Source organism: Pongo abelii, chromosome 23 (genome assembly GCF_028885655.2).
Source record: "Pongo abelii isolate AG06213 chromosome 23, NHGRI_mPonAbe1-v2.0_pri, whole genome shotgun sequence".
NCBI classification, from domain to species: domain Eukaryota; kingdom Metazoa; phylum Chordata; class Mammalia; order Primates; family Hominidae; genus Pongo; species Pongo abelii.
In genome coordinates, this window is record NC_085929.1 from 43,261,835 (window position 1) to 43,283,438 (window position 21,604).

A 21,604-nucleotide genomic window follows, 5' to 3' on the forward strand; every position below is an offset into this window, starting at 1 on the left:
TTGGTGGGGCAAGGGGGTGATGGGGGGGCACCCACTCACCAACACAGTAGCCACCCTCACTCCCGTCTCTCTTGACCATTCCAATCTTATACAGACAGGAAGGAGCGGGGAGTAGGGGGAAGGGGAGCTCACAGCAGCAGGACCAATTCTTCCGCCTCTACTAGGGCCATGGAGAAGGGGGCTGGCCCTAAGCTCTCATGATCTCTTTAAGAGGTGGTTTACTTAGCATCTTTGTCCACAGCTGTGGCCCTGGTAACCAATTCTGGGGCAACCAATTCTGGGGCAACCAGAAATGCCCCCACTGCATCCCCTTGGTTATGGTGAGCCTTCCCTTTTGGAACACGTGACACGAAACCAGCAGCCTGGCGTTGCTAGTGCCTACGAAAATGCCCGGCAAATGGTAGGCCCTTGGTAACTACTTGCTGAAGGCATGACGCGGCTGCTACAGTGGCTTCATGTTGAGTAACAGGAAGAGAAGGGGGACGCGAGAGCCTGACCTTGGCTGACACCGTGTGCCCAGATGCCCTGCACACCCGTTACTTCACTTCTTACAGTGACCTTGAGAGGTAGCCTAACCCCCATCTGCTCCCGGCCAAGCTCGGGAGGAGGCAGAAGAGGACGGCGGCTGGGAGTCGGGCTCTGGCGTCCATGATCCTGGCTCGGCCACCCCTTGGCTAAGTGTCTTAATTCTCTGACTCCAGCTCTTCATTTGTAAAAGGGGGATGGTAAGACTCTGCGCTGTAAGGACTAAATTAGCGAATATATGACATGTGCTTAGCTCGTGTAGAGACATGGCAGGTCGTAAACAGGAACCAGGGCAATTTCCATTATTGCCATTATCATTGGTACAGGCCCAGGTTGGTCCACCCCAACGCTAGCACTCTGCATGACGCCCCTCGCTCCTCTGGAGGGAGAGTGCTGAAGTCCTCTGGGGCACGGGGGCTGAAGGAAGCCGAGACCCCTGGGGGAAGGTAACAGTCAGGGAAGGCCTTGGATGCCAGACCTTGGCCGGCAGCCTGATGTAAAAGGCGATGAGGCACCTCTGTGGGTCTTTAATCAGGGGAGTGAGACGATGAAAAGTGGTGTTTTAGAAGATTAATCTGGCAGCAGAGACAGGATGGAGAACAGTCAAGCTCAGTGCGAACAATGATGCCGGCTGCCCGGCTCCCCGAGGCAGGCCGGGGCCCTGGCCTCCCCGCGCTCAGCCTTCTCTGCAGCTGTAGAGGCTGGACCCGCCACCAAGGGACAGGCACCAAGGAAGGCCGGCAGAGGGCACTGTTCTGCCAGTGACAGGAGCCACCTCCAGGGAGGTCTGGCATCTGGCTAGCCAGGAGCAAGCAGCAGAATGGACTCTGTCAGAATAAGGGAGCCATCAGCTCCATCTCAGCCTCGGGACAGGTTCTGAGCTGGGCATTTCAGCTGTGGGAAACCGTAAACAAACGCTGGGCCAGGCCCTTTCAATACCCACTGCGGGCTTCACTTTTGCAGTGGGAGGCCCTTTAGGGAGCCGGTGCACCCTGCCACGCAGTGGGCAGGACCACCCCCTCGAGCAAGGCAACGTCCCGAAGCACCAGCCTCACAGAAGGGAGGGTCAGGGTCCCGAGTGGGGCTCCCGGCTGCCCTGGAACCGGCAGTGACGCAGTGGCCCAAGTGTACAGTGGAACTATGGCCACCCAGGCCAAGAGTGGAAGGAGCTGCTGCTTCGACATTTTCTCCTAATTTTATTTAAAGCCATCATTATATATTAAAAGTGCAGAGGTAATTCTGTCTCCTCCAGTTGTGCGGCACGATCTGCTCCAGCTTTTCATGCCAGCGCCCGGAAAACCTCCACCTTCTCCTGGTACAGTTGGTGGAACTGCTTGGCCAGGCAGTGGAAAGGGGCTTCGAAGTTTTCCATCTCTTTCTGGAAAGACAGTTTAAAAAGGTGGCTGTGTTACTTTTAGAAGGGTCAGAGGGCCAGCTCTCACTCAATGCTTCCCTCATTCAGGGGCTACCTACTTTCCACCTCATTTCATCTTCACACCCTTTGAGGTAGCCACTTTCATGGATGCCAATTTTACAAGAAGGAAACTCAGATGGATTCAGGTTAACTCAGAGATGAAGGTACCTTGCAGGAAGCCACACACCTTGTGAATGGTGGAGCTGGGGCCTGAACCCACGTCTGTTTCTACAAAGCCTGTGCTTTTAGTTGCAGTCACTGTACGTGTGACGAGATGTGAAAATGAGACCCTTCCTCGCTTAGTTTTGACTGAGGCTCCAAAGGCCAAAGCAAAATCCAGGCAACCAGGAGCCCCCCATCCCGAAGAAGAGCTAGACAGCATGGGGCACCCTCTTCCTAGGCTGGTGCTGGACCCAGGCCTGGGATGAATCGAGGTGAGGTGGCGGCTGGGCAAGCCAGGAGAGGGCTACCAATGAGACAGCCTCACTGCCTCCTTTGTCAAACTAAACAGCTGCAGCAGCACCTCCCTGAACCAGCGGGGGCCAACTGGAGCCAGCCTGGTGCTGTCTTAAGGGGGCTCGGCTGGGACCGCCTCCAGGAGGGTGACGGGTCCCAATAAGAATGAACAGCCAGGAACTGGGGCTGCAGGAGCAGTGAGGGGGGACCACCTGTGAGAAGCAGCCTGCAGGTGAGACAGCGCCACTGATGGGGTGGGGAGGGGCATCTCAGAGGCGCCCATGGGGCACCAGCCGGATCCACCCAGCAGGTATGGAGTGGGCCACGATAGACCCCAACAAACATGCTGCACTACTGGCTCCGGTCTCTCCCTCCCGAAGACTGTGAGACGAGGTGTGACTTAAATCAAGTTCAGAATTTTGACAATCACCCAGGGCTGGGCACTTTAATACCTGAAATCATGAATATTTTTGTGACTAAAGGAGCCCAAAAGAATTTTTGTTACCTGAGAGAGAAAAGAGAAGTTAGGGAACTTGCCCTAGATTTTATCTAAGCGGTGGAAAAAACGGGCCCTTCCAGGGTGCGCAGGGACAGGCTGGAGGGGAAAGGAAATGGCGCCCTCTCACTTAACAGCCGCTCTCTCTCACTCTGTGGGTCCATGTGTGCATTCAAAAACTTTCTCAGAAAAAAGTTGGCAGAAAAAGGAATGTACTACTTTCAAGACAGCAGCTCAAGCTATGAATGCACTAAGAACCTGTTTTGAGACAATCCCTGGCAGCTGGCAAAAGTGCAACCTTGAGAAGAGGCCGTGAAATATCCCCAACGAAACAGAAGGATTTCCAAACTGAAGAACGTTGCAGAAAGCATCAAGCGCGGTGCCTTCGCTTCACAGATGAGTAGTTTGGGGCCCAGCGGGTGAAGTGGCCCAGCTGGTTGGTGCAGAGCCCAGCCCAGCATCCAGATTCTCTGATTTGGGAAGAGCTACCTTTCCTCGAGGCCAGCGGGGATGTGTGAAGGAAACCAGGTCCCGTGAAGAAAGTTACCTGGAATTTCTAGCAAGGGAAAGCCTAAGCAAAGAAAACAGTTGGCCAAGAGGAAAGACAGTGGTGATAATGCTGAGAGTGCCGAGGAAAGAGTGGAGAGTTTGTAGCCGAGATGAACATTTATAGTAAGCTCTCAACAGCCAAGGACTTGAAGGCCATCACCCTCCAGCTGGACACGGGAGCAAGAATTCAGTACATCCTGAGGGCCCTGCTGGTTGTGCAGAGCACAAGGTCCTAGGCAAGCCAGTGTTGGGGTAAAACACTGCTTCCGTCGAAAGTAGAGTTAAGAATGGAATGGAAAAAGACTGAGGCCTGCATAGTGCACGCATAGGGATTTCAAAATGGATTTGAAAACACTCCACAACGCAATCTTGGGAGATCTCAACGTAAAAAGGAAGGAATTCAATGCAGGTGAGCCTCAATAGACACCACGGCGTGCTTCTGAAATAGATGGAAATTGAACTGTTTTCCAAATACTTTAAGAGGGTTACCAATGACAAGAACCCTTTCGTCTGATCACTAATCATCTCGCTTACACAGTCAGGACAGCTGTGGAGTAGGTCTGCTTAGAGTGAGGGATTCTCAGGGCAGGTTCAGGCTAGTGTTCAGTCTGGCCTAGAATTGTGTTCTGCAGAGTCCCACAGCAGGCTCTGCGGGAGGCCAGGGTACCCCTTCTAGAAAACCCAAGTTTTCCAGCTGGACAGGCCTGACTCCTAGTTCTGTTTCTAGCCCTCGTTTAACTATGCAACCAGGGCAAGCTACATAACCTTTCTGAGTCTGTCATCTGTACAACACAGGAGTGTTACCTTGTAGGGCTGTTATGAAGCCTAAACAAATAATGTGTGCAAAACACCTAGCACACAGTAGGCCCTCATCAAACGTTACTGCCCCATTCCTCACTTGCCTGGGAGGGCAGTGATCACCACGGATTGTTCTTGCACTAGTTTGTAGGGACCTCCTTTGGGTCGGCAGGATGGTCTCTGCGGCGTTTAGGCAGAAGAGAGGAGGAGATGGGCTTGGCGTCAGGCCTTGGCTGCGTCTCAAGCTGCGTTTGGTTATATTTCCTTTTTAATTACAGCTTTCTTAACCGAGCTGCCAGTGGTGCTTCTGTGAGCCTCAACTCAGGGGGGACTAGTTAACTTGCACAGATAATAGCAAGTGCTTACTGCAGCCTCTTGAAGCATAGTTTACACCCACCCACTCCAACACCTGAACAGAGTTTAACCGGTAGCCCACTGGCCTTTGGTGACTCATGTTTTGGAGGTTGGGGTGGGTTTTAATTTCTGAGTTCTATCAAGCGTTCTAGGGAATATCGAATATTGGGGTGCAGGGACAATTTCACAAATGAATGGAGGAAGGGAGAATACTGAAATCCTGTTTGCTAGGGCACTACCACCTACTGCTTTGCACAAAGGTGTGCTGCAGAAAAGATGACAAACCCGCTATACAGGAAAAGCTGATTTGGACTTCATTAATTTAGCATTTGTGATAATTGGACCAGAGGCAAGGGTGATATTTACCTCTGCACAAGCCATGAATACAAGGATTTAGCAAGTAATAACAGTATAAACAAGATTCTAGGGGCAATATTTATACTTTAAGAAAGCTAACATCTACTGAGTGTTTACCAGGTGCCACTCTGTGATCCGTGTTTTATATGTGACATATTACTTGATTCTCATATTTATTACTTGATAAGGGATGTATTTTATGATCCTCATTTTACAAGCCTGAGCAACCAACAGGTGAAATAACATGTCCAGGTTCCCACGGCGAGTTCTGCCACTCACCATGGGAGGTCAGAGTGCCTGCCTTCACTGCTGTACTTTCCCTAAGGAAGCATGCTGCTTTGGGGGCGTTTTATAAGCTCGGACAGCAGCACTGGTCAAGGTTCCTAGACGCAATAGCGGAAGTGTCTAGAGCCAAAGTCAAGCTGGAGCAGGAAATGACCTCCAGAACATTAACCAGCCCATGAGAAGATGACCTCCAGAACATTAACCGGCCCATGAGAAGATAACCTCCAGAACATTAACCGGCCCATGAGAAGATGACCTCCAGAACATTAACCGGCCCATGAGAAGATGACCTCGAACATTAACCGGCCCATGAGAAGATGACCTCCAGAACATTAACCGGCCCATGAGAAGATGACCTCCAGAACATTAACTGGCCCATGAGAAGATGACCTCCAGAACATTAACCGGCCCATGAGAAGATGACCTCCCATGAGAAGATGACCTCCAGAACATTAACCAGCCCATGAGAAGATGACCTCCAGAACATTAACCGGCCCATGAGAAGATGACCTCCCATGAGAAGATGACCTCCAGAACATTAACCGGCCCATGAGAAGATAACCTCCAGAACATTAACCGGCCCATGAGAAGATGACCTCCAGAACATTAACCGGCCCATGAGAAGATGACCTCGAACATTAACCGGCCCATGAGAAGATGACCTCCAGAACATTAACCGGCCCATGAGAAGATGACCTCCAGAACATTAACTGGCCCATGAGAAGATGACCTCCAGAACATTAACCGGCCCATGAGAAGATGACCTCCCATGAGAAGATGACCTCCAGAACATTAACCAGCCCATGAGAAGATGACCTCCAGAACATTAACCGGCCCATGAGAAGATGACCTCCCATGAGAAGATGACCTCCAGAACATTAACCAGCCCATGAGAAGATGACCTCCAGAACATTAACCGGCCCATGAGAAGATGACCTCCAGAACATTAACCAGCCCATGAGAAGATGACCTCCAGAACATTAACCGGCCCATGAGCAGATGACCTCCAGAACATTAACTGGCCCATGAGAAGATGACCTCCCATGAGAAGATGACCTCCAGAACATTAACCGGCCCATGAGAAGATGACCTCCAGAACATTAACCAGCCATGAGAAGATGACCTCCAGAACATTAACCAGCCCATGAGAAGATGACCTCCAGAACATTAACCGGCCCATGAGAAGATGACCTCCAGAACATTAACCGGCCCATGAGAAGATGACCTCCCATGAGAAGATGACCTCCAGAACATTAACCAGCCCATGAGAAGATGACCTCCAGAACATTAACCAGCCCATGAGAAGATGACCTCCAGAACATTAACCGGCCCATGAGAAGATGACCTCCAGAACATTAACCGGCCCATGAGAAGATGACCTCCAGAACATTAACCAGCCCATGACTCAATTTTGAGGGCCACAGAATCAGGTCTAAAGGTCACAAGGTGAGGTCCAAGTTATGACCATGACTTTGCCAGGCCTGGTGGTCTCCCCAGCTAGCAACCCTGGCGAGGGGCAGGGCAACCAACACTCGGGCCCCTGCTGGCTCTGAGATGGATGTTCAGGGCCACTCCTGCTCCTAGAGGGCAGATCATCACTTCATGCCCTTCCTAGTGGAGTCTCACGTGAGGGGTCTGGTTGGTGCAGCCTGGGTTACATGCCTGCATCTTGGCCTCACGGAGGATGGGACTTTAAAACTCCCAAACACAGGAAGCAGGTTCCTCAGTGCTGGACAGCTAAAATCATGATACCTTAGGTTGGTGCAAAAGTAATCGCAGTTTTTGCCGGGAAAAGTGTACTGAAGATGCTGATAACAAATCACTTGCTTTTTGTAATGAGGTCTTCTGCTCTTTTAACTGGCAGGCACTTTGTGGCCTGGAGTCACCCTATGGCTGCAGCAAGGTGAGGATGGGTGGCACTGATGGGAATTAGAGGCCATGAGTCTTAATCCTGGCTCCACCCTTCACTAATCATGGGACTTTGGACAAGCCATTTGAGCTCCTCAACACTGGAATGGGAACCGTGGGGCCAACTTCTGGTTCGCAGGACTGATTGTGAGGGCCACATGAAACAATGTTCCAACAACATCTGAACCCAGAATATTGCATGCAAACGTCAAGGGTCATGATCACCACACACAAAGCACTTGTATTTCTTACTAGTTGAGATACACCTTTTCCCAGGGTTGGCTGGCTGATCTGCCTTCCTGTTATGTCTGAGCAGCTACTGCTATATTGAGAAGAGATCTTGGGTAAGAATGTAAACATCAGTTCCAAATGAGACTCTGCATATGGTGGAATAACAGCTCCCTGCACGTGAGGTCATGTGCAAGACCGCTGCCAGCAGAGGCCCACTCCAGACTTGGCGACGAGGCAAGTGGAAATACTCACCACGGATGTTTCAAAACATTCCAGGCCCTGGCCCAGCGCCCATGCCCGGGCCTCAGCTGAGTCCACTGCTCGTCTGCCGGCCAGGTCTGTCTTGTTCCCAACTAAAACACCTACTCAGAAGAAACAACCAAAATATGGCACTTCACTGTCACAGTCTGGAAGGACAGCGGGTGAGATGAGAGCACTATTTTTGAGGGGTGTAAAGCATCCTCTGAGAGCTGCCTGACTCGAGGTGGTGAGCCCCCACAGGGAAAGCTGGGGGTCTCTCGTGCTGGCCCCGAGGACCACAGAGAGACAGGTGGGCTTTGCTTTTCATGCACAGCTTCTGCTAGATCTTTTTTCTAGACCTCACGTGTATCTGTCTCCCTTGCCTCCTTAAAGGGCTGCAAACGCGTGAAGGCGAGGGCCAAATTTATGTGAGCCTTTGTAATAATTCCGAGCACATGGAGCAAACTGTAAACTGGTCATTAATACTAATCTAAGGACTCGGCTCGGAGTCAGGGATTCAGAGGCAATTTAGTTCAGCTCCCAGCTGCATCAGCTGCAGCTAATTTTTGAGCCTGTCTCTGGAGATCACTTTCCCTGGTCTATAATGAGGAGAATTTGTTGATCTCACATAGGGATGAAAAATAAACTGATTTAAAGCATTCAGAAGTGACAACAGGACTTGAATGTTTACTTGTACCCCATATACAAGAAAAAATTAGGAACTCTTCCTTGGGGTTAGCTTTCTGGAATTAACCACTGATATTAGAGCACCCTCCCGTTACTGAGTCGCCCCACAGCCCTGCCAGGTGGGTGTCCTCATTCCCATTTCCTAGACTGGGAGAGGTGTGTGTGGTGACTCACCGAGGTTGGCACGGCTGCTAAGCGGCAGGGCCAGTGTATGCCTTAGGCCATCAAAGTCCAAGCCCAGGGCCCCTTCTCCACCCACAGCTACCTCTGCAATGCCCTTGTGCTCTTGAACCGAAGGACAGAGATGCCGCTGGGAAACATGGGTGTCTGCAGCTCGTACCTGGGAGAGAGATGCCTGGAGCCTGTGACCGAGCCTTCTCCAGCCACTTGCTGCAGTTGTTGAAGGATTGTTCATTGGTCACATCATAGACGAGACATAAGACATTGGGACTCTCCCACTGTGCAAGAGGGACAGGATGAGTATGGGTCAGTAACAGGAAAAGTGACTTCAAGGCTGGGAGACAATTTGGCCTTCCAAGGGAAAGGATATGGGGAGCAGAGGGAAACAAGAAACGAAAACAGCCACACCCACAGATGTCAAACAATTTCCCCAAAGGAATGAACGGAGGGCCACGTTCAGTGGCAGGAGGCAGGGCTGGGGCGGTGCCACCAAGGACAAGAGCTCATGTCTGGGCCAGGCTCTGCTGGGCACTTCTGTGCCTCACTGTGAAACCTCCCAACTCGGTAGAGTGTCTGAATATTCCCACTTTGTAGCTGAAGAAACCAAATTCAGGGAGGGTAAGTGACTTGTCCAGGCCTGACAGGCTTTAAAAACAAAGACAATGATGACAGAGATGGGGGACGACTGAGGTCTTCTCTACCCATCAATCTGCTTTCACCTGCAGCTGGCCTCATTCATTCATTCATTCTCCACACATTCTTACTGAGAGCCCACCACCATGCAAGTTACGTTTTTGTGCTTTGCAGCCCTGAAAGAAGATTCTTTCTTCATTAGCCAGCCTGGGAAGCTTGTTTGCTTGCATCTTCTTAACAAGGGCTGGCTTGTTAAAATGCAGAGGGCACTTTCTGCTTCTCTTGCCATCTCTGCATCAGCCTAATCCAAACCACACTGACAACTGGACAGGGCTCCATGACCCAGTTAAGAGCCAAGTCTACACTCTCAGGGGCTGTCGCCTTCAGGGGCTGCTCAGAGTCCTGGGATGTCCTGCTGCCTGCCCCTGGACATAGAACGGCCCTGTACAGGCTGTGGGTGCGTGTCCTGGTGCTCGTGACTCTTGGCCATGCCCTGGTTTCTGGATCCCCCAACCTCGCACAATTAGGACCTGGTTTATTTCCGGGGTGTCAGTAACCTCCCAGGGTACAGAGGAGAATCCTTTTCCCTCCAGATTGGATTCCCTTTCGGATCCTTGGAAGGCCAGCCCAGAGTCCACTCTGGAGGGCTCCTCCTTACCCTACAAGGCTGTGGTGGCTTCTGGCAGTGTCAGGGATGGGAGGACCGGGGACTAAACTGATGAACCCTTCACTCCACAGATTAACTCTTGAACTCCTGCTAGAACACATTGAGCTCTGTTACATGCACACAGGAGACACCTCAACGTGGTTTTAATTCAAGAAACCCTCCTTCTTCCAGGCTTCAGTGAGGGGGTCCTGGAGAGGCCTGGCATCAAGCTAAAGCCAGAGCGGGTGAACCAGGAGTCAGGGCCGGCTGGAGGGGAGGGTGTGAGCTGACGGGTGGCACATGGCCTGGATTTGCCCAAATACATCTTCCCTTCTGCTGGGCATGGCAGCCCCAGTGCCAGGCCATGCACACAGTAGGCAATTGGGGCGAACGTCGTGAACCGATGCATGAAGCCAACTCTGTATGAAATCACTATCGTTAGATCTACTTCTCTTAGGCAACAAAAAAAGGGGCAGAAAACAGTTCCCATTAAAATGTGGCTGTTCTTGGAAAGGCAGGGGAGGGCTCTGGAGAACTCAAACCTTCTAATTAGCTCACTGGCCCAGATTAGTGAGACTGTTACCGTGGAAGGTACAGCAAGTGGATCCTGCGAGGCTGGTGGGACGGGGGTGGATGGGGCATGGTGAGGCCTGGGCAGCAACAGGGGCATGTTCCAGAGCAAACCCCAGTGGAACGGCAGAAAGTGAGCCTCGTTATAGGCTGAGGCCTCTACAGCACTTCCCAGAGGGGAAAGAGGCAGTCTGTACTGTCCTGGGAGGTAGGGGACACCATCTGAAAGGACACCATCAGGAGGGTGTTGCTCTAAAGAAGGGAGGCCTCACACGGGGAGGGCTGCAAGGACCGAGCCACAGGGCTCTTGGCCCATTGGATCCTGGGCACCCCAGAGCTGGGGCCCGGGCAGTCACGCGCATCAGCTGCTCCTTCTTGCCAAGTAGCCACGAGTCCTGGGCTGGGAGGAATGCCCCTTAAAGAGCAATGCCGTGGGAGCTTCCCAATAGCACAGTGCAGGGAAATTGCTGTGTGAGCACTGTCAGGGGTAAACGTTTTGGCAGGAGGTGGTGATGGTCAGGAAAAAGATCATGTGCTACTTGCCAGTTTATCCAGCATTTCCGAAAACAGTTCCTTGCCAGGAGAGTCAAAAATGAAGAGTTCCTATAATCAGAAAAGCAAGAAAAGTCTCCACATGGAAAAACCACAAGCTACGAGTCACTGGTATCACTCTCAACTCACACTGGACTTGTCTTAGAGGAGAAACACAGGCACCCACATCTTCACACATGCTCTGTCTTTTCTCCCAGGCATGAGAGAAGATGAAGGGGAAAGGAGCGAACTCCAGAGTCTTAGAGAGGCAGTACGACGGGTTCTCGCACCAACCAGCACTTTCTGTGTGGAGTCTCACCTCTTGTAACCCTGACTGCAAAAATACCAGGAACAAGCTGACTTCCCACCTGGCAGAACAGAACGCTAAACAGGCCGGCGAGTGCTCTGGTTTCCAAAAGGTCATTCTGCACTTTGTTAACCAAATTGATTTTCAAATCTTAGAACAATTCTTTCTAAACGAGGTCACGGAGTAGGCCTGGGGAAGGTGTTTCAAGTAGGACATTCTGTAACCCTTCTGGGATGGCTAAGGTATGATGCAGACAGAGGGTGCGGGATGACCCTTCCTGCCCTGTCCAAACCTTCCTCAGCCCATGTGAGAGCCCCCAGGGCTGCTCCCCTAGGAAATCACCCCTCGGCTCCCCCACAAGCTCCCTCCTGGCACTGGGTATTTCCTGGCTGGCCTCTGATCCCCGGCATACGCCGTCTAAACATCAGTACCATTGTCTGTTTTGCATATTGGTTACCTGGGAACTCACCTTTCTCTTCATCAGAAGTACTTATACTTTTTTTTTTTTTTTTTTTGCTCACCGACCTCTTTAGGAATCTGGTGAAAGCTACAAACCCTCTCTCTAGAAAAACACACACAAACACAACATCTTGCAATTCACTTTCAAGAGCCCCAGGTTCCCATAAAGAGACTCAAGAACCTTGATAGTAGAGAACAAGTTCTTCAAGGGCCAGGCCCATATCCTAGTCCTCCTTCCTTCCTTCCTCCTCCACCTCCTCAGTCCTTCCCTTGAATGCTTCCCGATTCTATTCCAAAATGCTCAGACAAGTCTAGACCACAGCCTTGCACTGCATCTCTCCTAGGGAGGATGGTGTGACCACAGAGACCCCGGGCCCAGCTGGGGGAGCCCTGAGTTCCCTTGGGTAAAGGCATCACTCACCACACTGTCTCCCGTGTCAGGAACTGGCACTGTCTTCACCACCAAATCCATTCCTGTTGTCTGCCGAGGAACACCAAGAATGTTAGCATTGAGGGCCCCCAAAGGGAGAGCATGTTACAGGAGGACACACACAAGCACCCCGAACCCAGGAGGGCTATCTCACAAGCACCCCGATCCCAGGAGGGCTATCTCCAGTGGAAGGGTTTGTTCTGGACTCATTCTGGTGAGAAGCAGCTCAGCATGCAGAAGTCAGAGGGGACCAACTAGTCCTCTCCACCTCCCTGCCCCGATGTGAGCTGCTACACGTGGTGGCCAAGTTGCTTGTGGCCATTCTGCTCTGTAGCCGACCTCTCACCCTGGGCTAGTGGAAAAAACGATCTCCACGTGGCCCTCCGAGCAGCCTTTCATCAGCTGTCTTAAGGCTTCCCTCAAGGAACTTCGCAGTCACTCACTCATGGTGAACCGAGCACTTCTCTTTAAGCTGTGTCCAGGTCTTGACTCCCCAGCTCACCAGGGTGTAGCTTTTCTGGAAATGGGCTCCGTCACTGCGGAAGATCTGTGCCAGGGCGGTCTTGCCCACTGCTGGGTCTCCTTTGAGATCAGAAAAGAAGAAAAAGAACGCCTTAGTTCTCATCCAACTTGAGAATCTCCCGCTGCAGAATATTAGTCTAGAAACCAAAAACTTCAATGAGTTTTGAGAGATGTACTTGCCTCTCACGGGAACTTGTTCTGAGGCCGTGGGCAGGGCACAGGTCCATGAGACTGATCTGCAAACCTCACAACAGCCAGAGCACATTTCTGCACGGCTAAGCCTTTTATCCATGGGAACTGACCCAGAAGGTAACAGAGCTTACGGAGGGCTTTGGGGCCCTGGAAACGGAACTGACGCTCTTCCACTGAAACATGCCCTATGGGAAAAAGCTGTCACTTCCAAACTGGAATTTACTTTGAAGTCTTGAAGGTAAAGAATTGTGACTGGCACTGACAGGCAGACTCACCTGTCCAACTGACCCAATCTGGGTTGACAGCTTCCACCTGAATACTTTTTTGTGTGGGGGGGTCGGGGGTGGAAGAGTCTCTGCATTTGTGGGAAGCAAGAAGTCTGAGGCTACGTTCGTCATTCTGAAATCTCTTTCCAAATGCTGTGCTCTGTCTCCATCGCAGAATACCTGTCTGTGACCCGAGGATTCATCTTCCCAGGGGCCTCTCCACCAATTCTATCCACAATAGCAGTCACCTCCTCCAAGCTCGTCTCTCACCTACTGGCTTCATCTCCCTCTCCTCTGCTGGTCAACAGCCCCAGAAACTGGTCCCTCAGAACTAAAGGTTTATGTCGCAGTTTTCAGTCTGAGACCTGAGCCTTTCACAAAACTGCTGGGAGCCATTTAATCGAGCACTCCTCCTGTGCCCGTCACGGGTGCTGGAAGCTCTCCCTGCCCATCTTTAATTCCCTTTGCCCTCCCCATTTTCCCTCTCAAGGCTCTGCTGAGCCTCCTTTGATGCTGATTGTTTCCATTTGCAACCTCTTTTCCTCCTGAGTCTTACATGGACTTGCACTCCACCGTCCAGGCCCTGGCAGAACATGTGCTTTCTGCTTCTCATCCTCTGGATCCTTAGCAAAATCAACACCGCACTCCGCGGCTTCCAACTCACATCACTTGGTACCATCTCTTCACCTTTGCTTCCCATTTTACAGTCGGCTTCAACACTTCTTTCCTCGACTGCTCAACAGTCTGCCACTGTTCACTTTTCAGTTTTGACTTTTCCCACCTATAATTTTCTCTTGTAAGACAATTATTTCAATGCTTGTGGCATTTCATTTTATGTGAACTCCTCCAGGTTTGAGTGAGCTATTCAGGTCCTGCTTTTCTATTTGTCATCACTCCTTAGAAGGGAACCAATATGTGCTGAGCCTCCTCATGGGCCTGTTCACACAATCCCATTCATTCCTTCCCCGCCAAGGTATCATTAATCTCACCTGACAGATGAAGAGACTGAGGCTCAGAGAGGCTGGATAACTCGCCCAGGATTCCAACCTCATGCTCTTCCCAGGCCCTGCCCCTCTCCTAGAGCTCAGGGACCACTTCTGACACTTTTCTTGTTTTGAGACGGAGTCTCTGTCATGCAGGCTGAAGTACAGTGGTGAGATCTAGGCTCGCTGCAACCTCCGCCTCCTGGGTTCAAGTGATTCTCCTGTCTTAGCCTCCCGAGTAGCTGGGACTACAGGTGCGCGCCACCATGCCCAGCTAATTTTTGTATTTTTAGTAGAGACAGGGTTTCAGTTGGCCAGCCTGATCACAAACTCTTGATCTCAGGTGATCTGCCTGCCTCTGCCTCCCAAACTGCTGGGATTACAGGCATGAGTTCTGACCCATTTTTAATGCTGCCCCTCCAGGACCTCCTCACCACAGCCTTCCATGACATCTGGGGCAACCACAGCCTAGACTGTCACGGGGTACCCATCCATCTCGGAGCAAACAGAGCGCATCGCTTTCCTTCCTTGGGCCCTGACTGCGCCCGCCCTCCCGACTCCAGCTGTCCTCCTGAATCCAGCTGGAAGTCGGCTCCTCCTGCTTATGAGATTCCCCACAGATTTGTTCTGGTTAATTTCATAAATCTTTCCTCTGACTGTCAGTCAGAGTCACCAACACTTACAAGAAGCTGCCTGTGTTGGCTATGAGGGCTCAGAAGCACAGGGAGGTGAAATAACAGATAAACACATTTGCAGAGCAACAGGATGACAAGTGCAAATTCAAACAGCACAAACTGAGAAGCAAGGCATCTGGGGAGCATCCAGGAAAGAAATGAATGAGAGGGTTCATTGGGGAGGGAGGCTTCCCTAGGGGTAAGAGCTGGGCCTGGGGGTGACAGCAGGCAGGGCGCTGCAAGACAGAGAGGATGACGTCTGCAAGGGCACGATGCAAGGTCACCTGTGACCTCACAGTTGCCAAGGCTGATGGCCTTTTCTTGGTTCTCATCCTCCTTGACGTCTCTGAAGGATGTGAGTCAGCCTGAAGTGACCCCTTCCTTCCCGAGTCCTGTCCCCGTGGCCTCAGTGACCCTGCCCTGGCCTGGTTCTCCTGCCATCTGCCTGCACCTCTGCCCCCCGAGTGTGGTCATTCCCATGGGCCTGTCATCGGTGGCGCTCTGCTCCCAGTCCACTCCATCCCACTGACTCTCGTCACCTTGACAGAAGGCAGGAGCTCCCTCCCAAGCTTTGTCTGTATATCCAAAAACCCATGTGTGTTGCCACTAGAATGAAGGACCTTCCTCCAACCTCAGTCTGTCTACAGCCAAACTCTGTCATGCCCTGGTCCTGAGTGGGCTGCCCCCATCACCCAAGCTTTCTGTTTGTGATGCCACCGTGTGTTTTCATAGTCCCCAGATTCAACGGGTCACCTCTGACTTCTCCTCCTCCTTCCTCCCGTCTCCAGGCGGCCTCCCTTGCACTCCTTACATCCTTGGCTGAGTCTCAGCCCACCTCTGCTCGGCCCTCCCTGCTGACCCCGCCCCAGTTAGCTCAGACCTCACTGCTGGGTTTCTATCTCAGCCCCAAGCCCATCCTTCCACAGTGTGCTGGGGAGGGGCCTCTGCAGACACGTTTCTCCCTTGCTAGGAGCTTCCTGTTAGGCTCTGCCAATGGGAGTTCTGGAAGAAGAAGGGAAGGCTGGTGTCGGGGGAGAGGACACTGCTCTTCCCACCTGCTTCTCCTTTTTCTTAGTACTACCCTAGCAATGGCCTGCACCCCAGCAGCACTAACTGCTTCCTGTCTTGGGGGGGGGTGTGTGTGTGTGTGTGTGTGTGTGTGTGTACTGCTTCCTGTCTTGGGGGGGTGTGTGTGTGTGTGTGTGTGTGTGTGTGTGTTTCCCTACTCCCAGACCAGCTTATTGTTGCCCCCAGAGGAACCAGCACCAGCGGTCAGTGCCCTCTTCTCAGAGATCCACACCTTGGCTCCCAGCGCCCCTCCTCCCTGCTTCTGGGCTGAGAGCCCCACATGCTTCCCTCTGCTTCCCCAGCTCGAGAGGCAGTGCTCCTTCCTGCAGTTACTACCCGTGCTGCCTCAGTCTCCCCCTTTTCCTCTTCCAGTCCTCTAGCACCTGTGTCATTCACATCCTACTGAAATCCTCACTGTTGAAATGCCGAGCAGAGTTGCTGGTTTTTGCCTGGCCCCTGACTTACGTAGTCCTTGGTACCAGGAGTGGTCTTAAAACACGGACCCTCCAGGATGGTTTGGAACTGGTTTGGTGTGTCTTGCCCTGAACACAGGGCTGGGCTCCTCCCAGTGGGAAATGGGTCCTGGTGCTCTGTGGCATGTGCTGGGGTCACGTGGCGGGTGACTGAACTCCTGAGGTGCCGGCACCAGCCGGGTGGGGCCCCTTCCTCAGGGGTCCGGATCCCAGCTCCCTGGGGCTCTTCAAGCTTCTGACACCTCCGACCTCTGCCCGCCACTCTGTGTCATCTCAATGCTGCCTTCTTGCTTCCTCAGTTCTCCAACACTTGATGAAGCAATTCCATACATTAAAATTTCTCTGCTGAAATGACGACTGCATTTTCTGTCTTCCTGACTGGGCCTTGAACACTTCTTTTCTCTCTGTTTTCTCCCGGCTCTAATCTGCCCAGAGTGTGGCATCAAGAGATGGACCCTCATAACACAGTGCCTCCATTTCGGCAAACCTTCACACAAACCCCACTGAGGATTCCTTCATAGCCTACCCATCTCCACGGTCAGCCCTAACCCACCTTCCCACTCTCTCCCCAATAATCCCTTACCCCAAATCTGGGCTCTGCATTCCTGTTCTCCCAGTCCCTGAAAATTCCTCAAGGCCACCTCCTTCCAGGTACCCCTAGACCAAATTCAAATCCTGTCCATTCTCTGCAAGGAAAGCTCAAATAATACCCTTCCTGCACAGCCTCTGAAGGCCATCTCTCCCTCCTTCATCTTTATCTGTGTGGCTAATGTGGGTCGTTGCTCAGTGGTAGTGCAAGATGTGATGTCACAGCAACCCTCCCAGGAGGCTCTATTACCATCTCCGTGTATATCAAGAGGCAGAATATTATGGTACTTAAGGGCACAGACTCTGGGGCCAGACTCCAGCTCCATCACTTTCTAGCTGTGTGAGTTTAAATCAGTTACTTAACCTCTCTGTGCCTCAGTTGCAACATGTATAACGTAAGATAATCATAGCACCTACCTTGCAGAATTGTTATGAGGATTTAATGAGTTAATATGTACAGTGCCTGGCATATATAAGTACTATTTAAGTATTTTTTAAAAGGTAAACCAAATACAGATCAATGTCAAATGTTGTTTTCTTTCTTCTCCAGAAACAGAACAAGTAGCAGCTGTGCCTGGAGGCATTTCCCCGCATTTGGCACACAAAGGGCATTTGCTTTGTGTTCACTGTGTTAGAACTTAGTTCTTCCTTGAGTGCAACTGATTCATGCTTGCAGGCCCACTGCATCTTGCACGGTGACTCTGACGTAGTAGGTGCTCGGTGAGTATCTGTTCAATGCATAAACACTTGAACTGAACGTGAGGTCCTTCAATGACCAGTTATGTGAAAGAAAAAACAGAGTAACTCAGTTTAAACAGTAGGGCTGTGGGTCATGGATGGAAAAATAAAACCAATGGTGTGTGTGTGGTGGGGATGGGTGGGGGGTGTCAGAGGGGGCTGATTTCTGGGCTGAGGTTCTTTTGGTCCCTGGAAACTTCCAAGAGGAAATGCTGTGGAAGCCCTGAAAAGAGGCTGCAGATGGAGGCGCAGGCTGGAGTTCAGGAGCCACTAACCAGGCAGTCGCTGCACTCAGGTGAAAGAACTACCCAAGGGAGTTGAAGGTAAAGAAGGGCACAAAGAGGCCAGGCACGGTGGGTGGCTCACGCCTGTAATCCCAGCACTTTGGGAGGCTGAGGCGGGTGGATCACTTGAGGTCTGGAGTTCAAGACCAACCTGATCAACATGGTGAAACCCCATCTCTGCTAAAAATACAAAAATTAACTGGGCATGGTGGCGTGTGCCTGTATCCCCAGCTGCTCCGGAGGCTGAGGCAGGGAATCATTTAAACCCAGGAGGCGAAAGTTGCAGTGAGCTAAGATTGTGCACCACTGCATTCCAGCCTGGGAGACAGAGTGAAATTATGCCTCAAAAAAAAAAAAAAAAAAAAAGGGCCTGGCACAGTGGCTCACGCCTGTAATCCCAGCACTTTGGGAGGCCGAGGCGGGCAGATCACCTGAGGTCAGGAGTTCAAGACCAGCCTGGCTAACATGGTGAAACCCAGTCTCCATTAAAAATACAAAAAATTAGCTGGGTATGGTGGTGGGTGCCTGTAATCCCAGCTACTTGGGAGGCTGAGGCAGGAGAATCGCTTGAATCCAGGAGGTGGAGGTTGCAGTGAGCTGAGATTGTGCCATTGCACTCCAGCTTAGGCAATGAGAGTGAAACTCCGTCTCAAAAAAAAAAAAAAAAAAAAAAATAGAAGGACACAGAGGAGCACTGCTTGAGGATAGTGTAGCTTGGGCTAAAGCCCTGGAAATCAGATTGGGACCCAGGGTCTGGATCATACAGCTCTGCCACTTCCAGCTCTGTGACCCACGGCAAATGTTCTCATTTTTCTGGGCCTCAGTTGCCTCATCTGTAAATGAGGATGGCAATAATACCAATCCCACAGGGTTGCTATGAGGATTCAGTGAGACCACCTGTATTGAGGGTCTAGCACAGAGCTGATGCATCCAAAGCTCTCAGTGAGTTAGCTCCATGATGAAAACCGAATTTAAAAAGAACCCAGAGAGAAGCCCATTTTAAAAAAAATGTAACTTCAGAAAATAATGTTCCCACCTTATCCATAAGGAAATTAAAGCTCAAAAAGTGCTTTGTCCAAGACGACACAGCCAATAAGAGGAACAGGCAAAATTACTTTTGTTACACAACACTGCCTCCTCTGGTGCTCTGGAAACTGGAGACTCTCCTGAGAACCACTAATTTATTTTGTTCCAGTATGATTCAGTTACTACTGTCAGTCATCTTTCTGTGTGACCCTTTTATTTTCAAATTATAAAAGCCATTAAAAATATTATCATTTATTCTCAGTCTGGAAGAGGGGAATTTTTTAAAAAAGGAATCTCTTTTTCTCTATATAAATTTCTCACCACTTCTTTCCTGAGCTGGCCAGGGAAGCCTGGAAATGTCACAGGTTTCAACAGAAACATGAGTTAAGAGTTTTGGAGTTGGGCAGATCTAGGGGCTGAAATCCTGCATAGGGCCTTCACTAGAGGTTGACCTTGGCTGACATCTCTCAGAGCCTCAGTAAGATCAGAACAATCCAGTACCTGGCCAGGCACAGTGGCTCATGCCTGTAATCCCAGCACTTTGGGAGGCCGAGGTGGGTGGATCACCTGAAGTCAGGAGTTCGAGACCAGTCTGGCCAACATGGTGAAATCCCAGCTCTATTAAAAATAAAAAAAAAAAAATTAGCCGGGCATGGTGGCGTGCGCCTGTAATCCCAGCTACTCGGGAGGCTGAGGCAGAGGAATTGCTTGAACCAGGGGGGTGGAGGTTGCAGTGAGCCGAGATCGCACCACTGCCCTCCAGCCTGGGCAACAGCGCGAGACTCTGTCTGAAAAAAAAAAAAAAAAAAAATCCAGTACCCAGCCCAGTGTGCTATGGTGAGATGATTACATGAAATATGTGTGCTTCACATGCAGTAAGCACTCAGTAACATGCATATGTGTTTTGCAGTCTATAATCCAAGCTTATTGTTTTTCTAAATGTGCAGACTGATACAAATGTGCATGCCACATATTCATCCATTCTAAAAGTATTTATTGAGTACCTACTATGTTCCAGGCATTGTTCTGGGTGCTTGGGATGTATCAGTCAACAAAACAAAGATTCCTGCCTTTGGGAGACTCAACATTTATGCACTTCTCGGAGTGGGGCAGCACAGTAACTTTGGGTCTTAAAGACAACACACAAGTGCCTTTTGCAAACTCTGGTCACCACACTCAGGTCACCGTTATCAGAGGGGGTGAGGTCGGGGGAAAAAATCCCATAGTAAAGGTTACCAAAGTCACTGATGCCTAACTTTGGGGTACAGTAAATGTTTAGCTGAAGCACTCAAGGTTTGCTTAAGTTTTGTTTGTTTTGTTTTGTTTTAACAAGTCTGCTCCTCCAGAGTTGTAACTAGTGATTTTTTAACGAGTCAGCTTAACTGGTGAAGGTGGTCTCAGAGTATGTGACAGGGAGCAGGGGGAAATCCACTGGAGCTGCGAAGTGCCCTGGAAGATCATTCTCTTCCGCGCCTAACGTAATTCACTGTATCAGTAATTGCAATAACTCGCCTTTGGGAGACAGAAAGGAAAAGAAGGTAGGCAATCTAGGTGAACAAAAGCTCTGGATGAATTATGAAGGCTCTGGACTCCAGAGACCACCGTATTCAAGCGCAAGTTTTCAGACTCACCTGCCAGGATGCATTTGGCTGCCAGCTTCACCATGGTAACCAACACTCCCGCGAGCCGTACCCAGAGGACAAGAGCGGCTGCTAGAGAGGCGGGTGGGTGGGCTTCGGGCCCTGGGCTGGCCTGGGACGGGAAGGTGGGGAGGGCTGATCTCAAGGGTCAGTGGCCGCGACGGGGCTGGGGATGACCGAGCCCGGCCCTCTGGGCTGGGGGCGGGTGGGCAGGGGAGGGCTCCAGGTGGGCCCGGCTCGAGGCCCGACACGGCAGTCTGAAAAGGTGCAAGCGAGCGGACACAGCCTGTGCTCCCCGCCCAACCGCTCAGCACAGCCCTACCCAGCGGGTTCAAGGAAAGACGACCCGGCTCTCCTCCGATCACAAGTACCGGGCCGAATGCACTCTCCAGGCAACCATAGCCCACCTGCCCCGCCTCCTCCTCCTCCTCGCTGACCCTCGATTGGTTGCCGCCAAAAGCTCCCACCCTCAAGGGCTCTCAAAAATCCAATGGGAGTAGAGAGCTGGGATAACAGCCTTTTCTTGAGATGCAATTCGTAGAGTTATCAGTTCTTCAAGTTCAGTCTGCTTGACGAGTGGTTATAATTGACGTCAATCAGCTTCATATCCCGCCCCCGCTGCGCCTGAGAGTCCCGAGATAAGCCTCCACGTCAAGCAGTCCGAAGCGGTGACAAGAGAAGCTTTCTGATTGGTCAGAGTCTGGCTTGACCCATCTTCGGGAGGAATAGGGATTCGCCACTCCTGCTGTCCTTCTAGAAGTGGGTTCGCCTACAATGGGGCAGGTTGGGCGCTAGGCGGTCTGGAGCGGCGCCTGCGCAGTGGGCCAGGCCGCCGCTGTAGAGGCCGTTTTGACTTCCTTTGCCTTTGCAGCGGTTCTCGCGGCTTCCCCGGTTCTCGGGTTCTGCACAGCGCGGCTATTATAGTGCATCGAGAAGTTCAGTCCTTGCCCCGCATCCCGCAGGGAAATCTCATTTTAAAAGCCCAAAGATGTAATGAGCGTTAAAATCTAAAATATGAAGGTGTTTTATTAAAGTGATGTTTGTGAACAAAGGGAGAACAAATACACTTTGATGGGGCTAAGCGGTGAGACTCG

The 21,604-nt window shown here is 51.3% G+C and overlaps 1 protein-coding gene across 3 annotated transcripts; it reads right to left on the bottom strand.

The window, feature by feature from the left end:
* Positions 1-1,701: 1,701 nt before the first annotated feature.
* On the bottom strand, positions 1,702-21,138 carry IFT27 (intraflagellar transport 27). Of its 3 annotated transcripts, none has more exons than XM_054543372.2 (8): positions 20,502-20,943; positions 19,372-19,488; positions 12,559-12,638; positions 12,048-12,107; positions 10,873-10,932; positions 8,641-8,758; positions 7,626-7,735; positions 1,702-1,903 (listed from the first exon to the last, which is right to left on the bottom strand). In XM_054543372.2, exons 1-8 carry the CDS (start codon positions 20,533-20,535, stop codon positions 1,805-1,807), a joined length of 678 nt encoding a protein of 225 aa, XP_054399347.1. In that variant the 5' UTR covers positions 20,536-20,943; the 3' UTR covers positions 1,702-1,804. The 3 variants fall into 3 exon arrangements, with proteins under 3 accessions (XP_054399347.1, XP_054399348.2, XP_024095867.1); XM_054543373.2 differs by lacking the exon at positions 19,372-19,488 and adding an exon at positions 12,759-17,588 and having other exon boundaries at positions 20,502-20,620; XM_024240099.3 differs by lacking the exon at positions 19,372-19,488 and having other exon boundaries at positions 20,502-21,138.
* Positions 21,139-21,604: the final 466 nt, after the last annotated feature.

Excerpts from the sequence above, each read along its gene's own strand:
- IFT27 (XM_054543372.2), bottom strand. The coding sequence starts at position 20,535 with ATGGTGAAGCTGGCAGCCAAATGCATCCTGGCAG. Across the intron at positions 19,489-20,501 it reads AGCCAAATGCATCCTGGCAG|AGCTGGGATTTCACCATGTT; the intron begins GTGAGTCTGAAA and ends TATTTTTAATAG. Across the intron at positions 10,933-12,047 it reads CTGACACGGGAGACAGTGTG|GAACTCTTCATTTTTGACTC; the intron begins GTGAGTGATGCC and ends TTCTGATTATAG.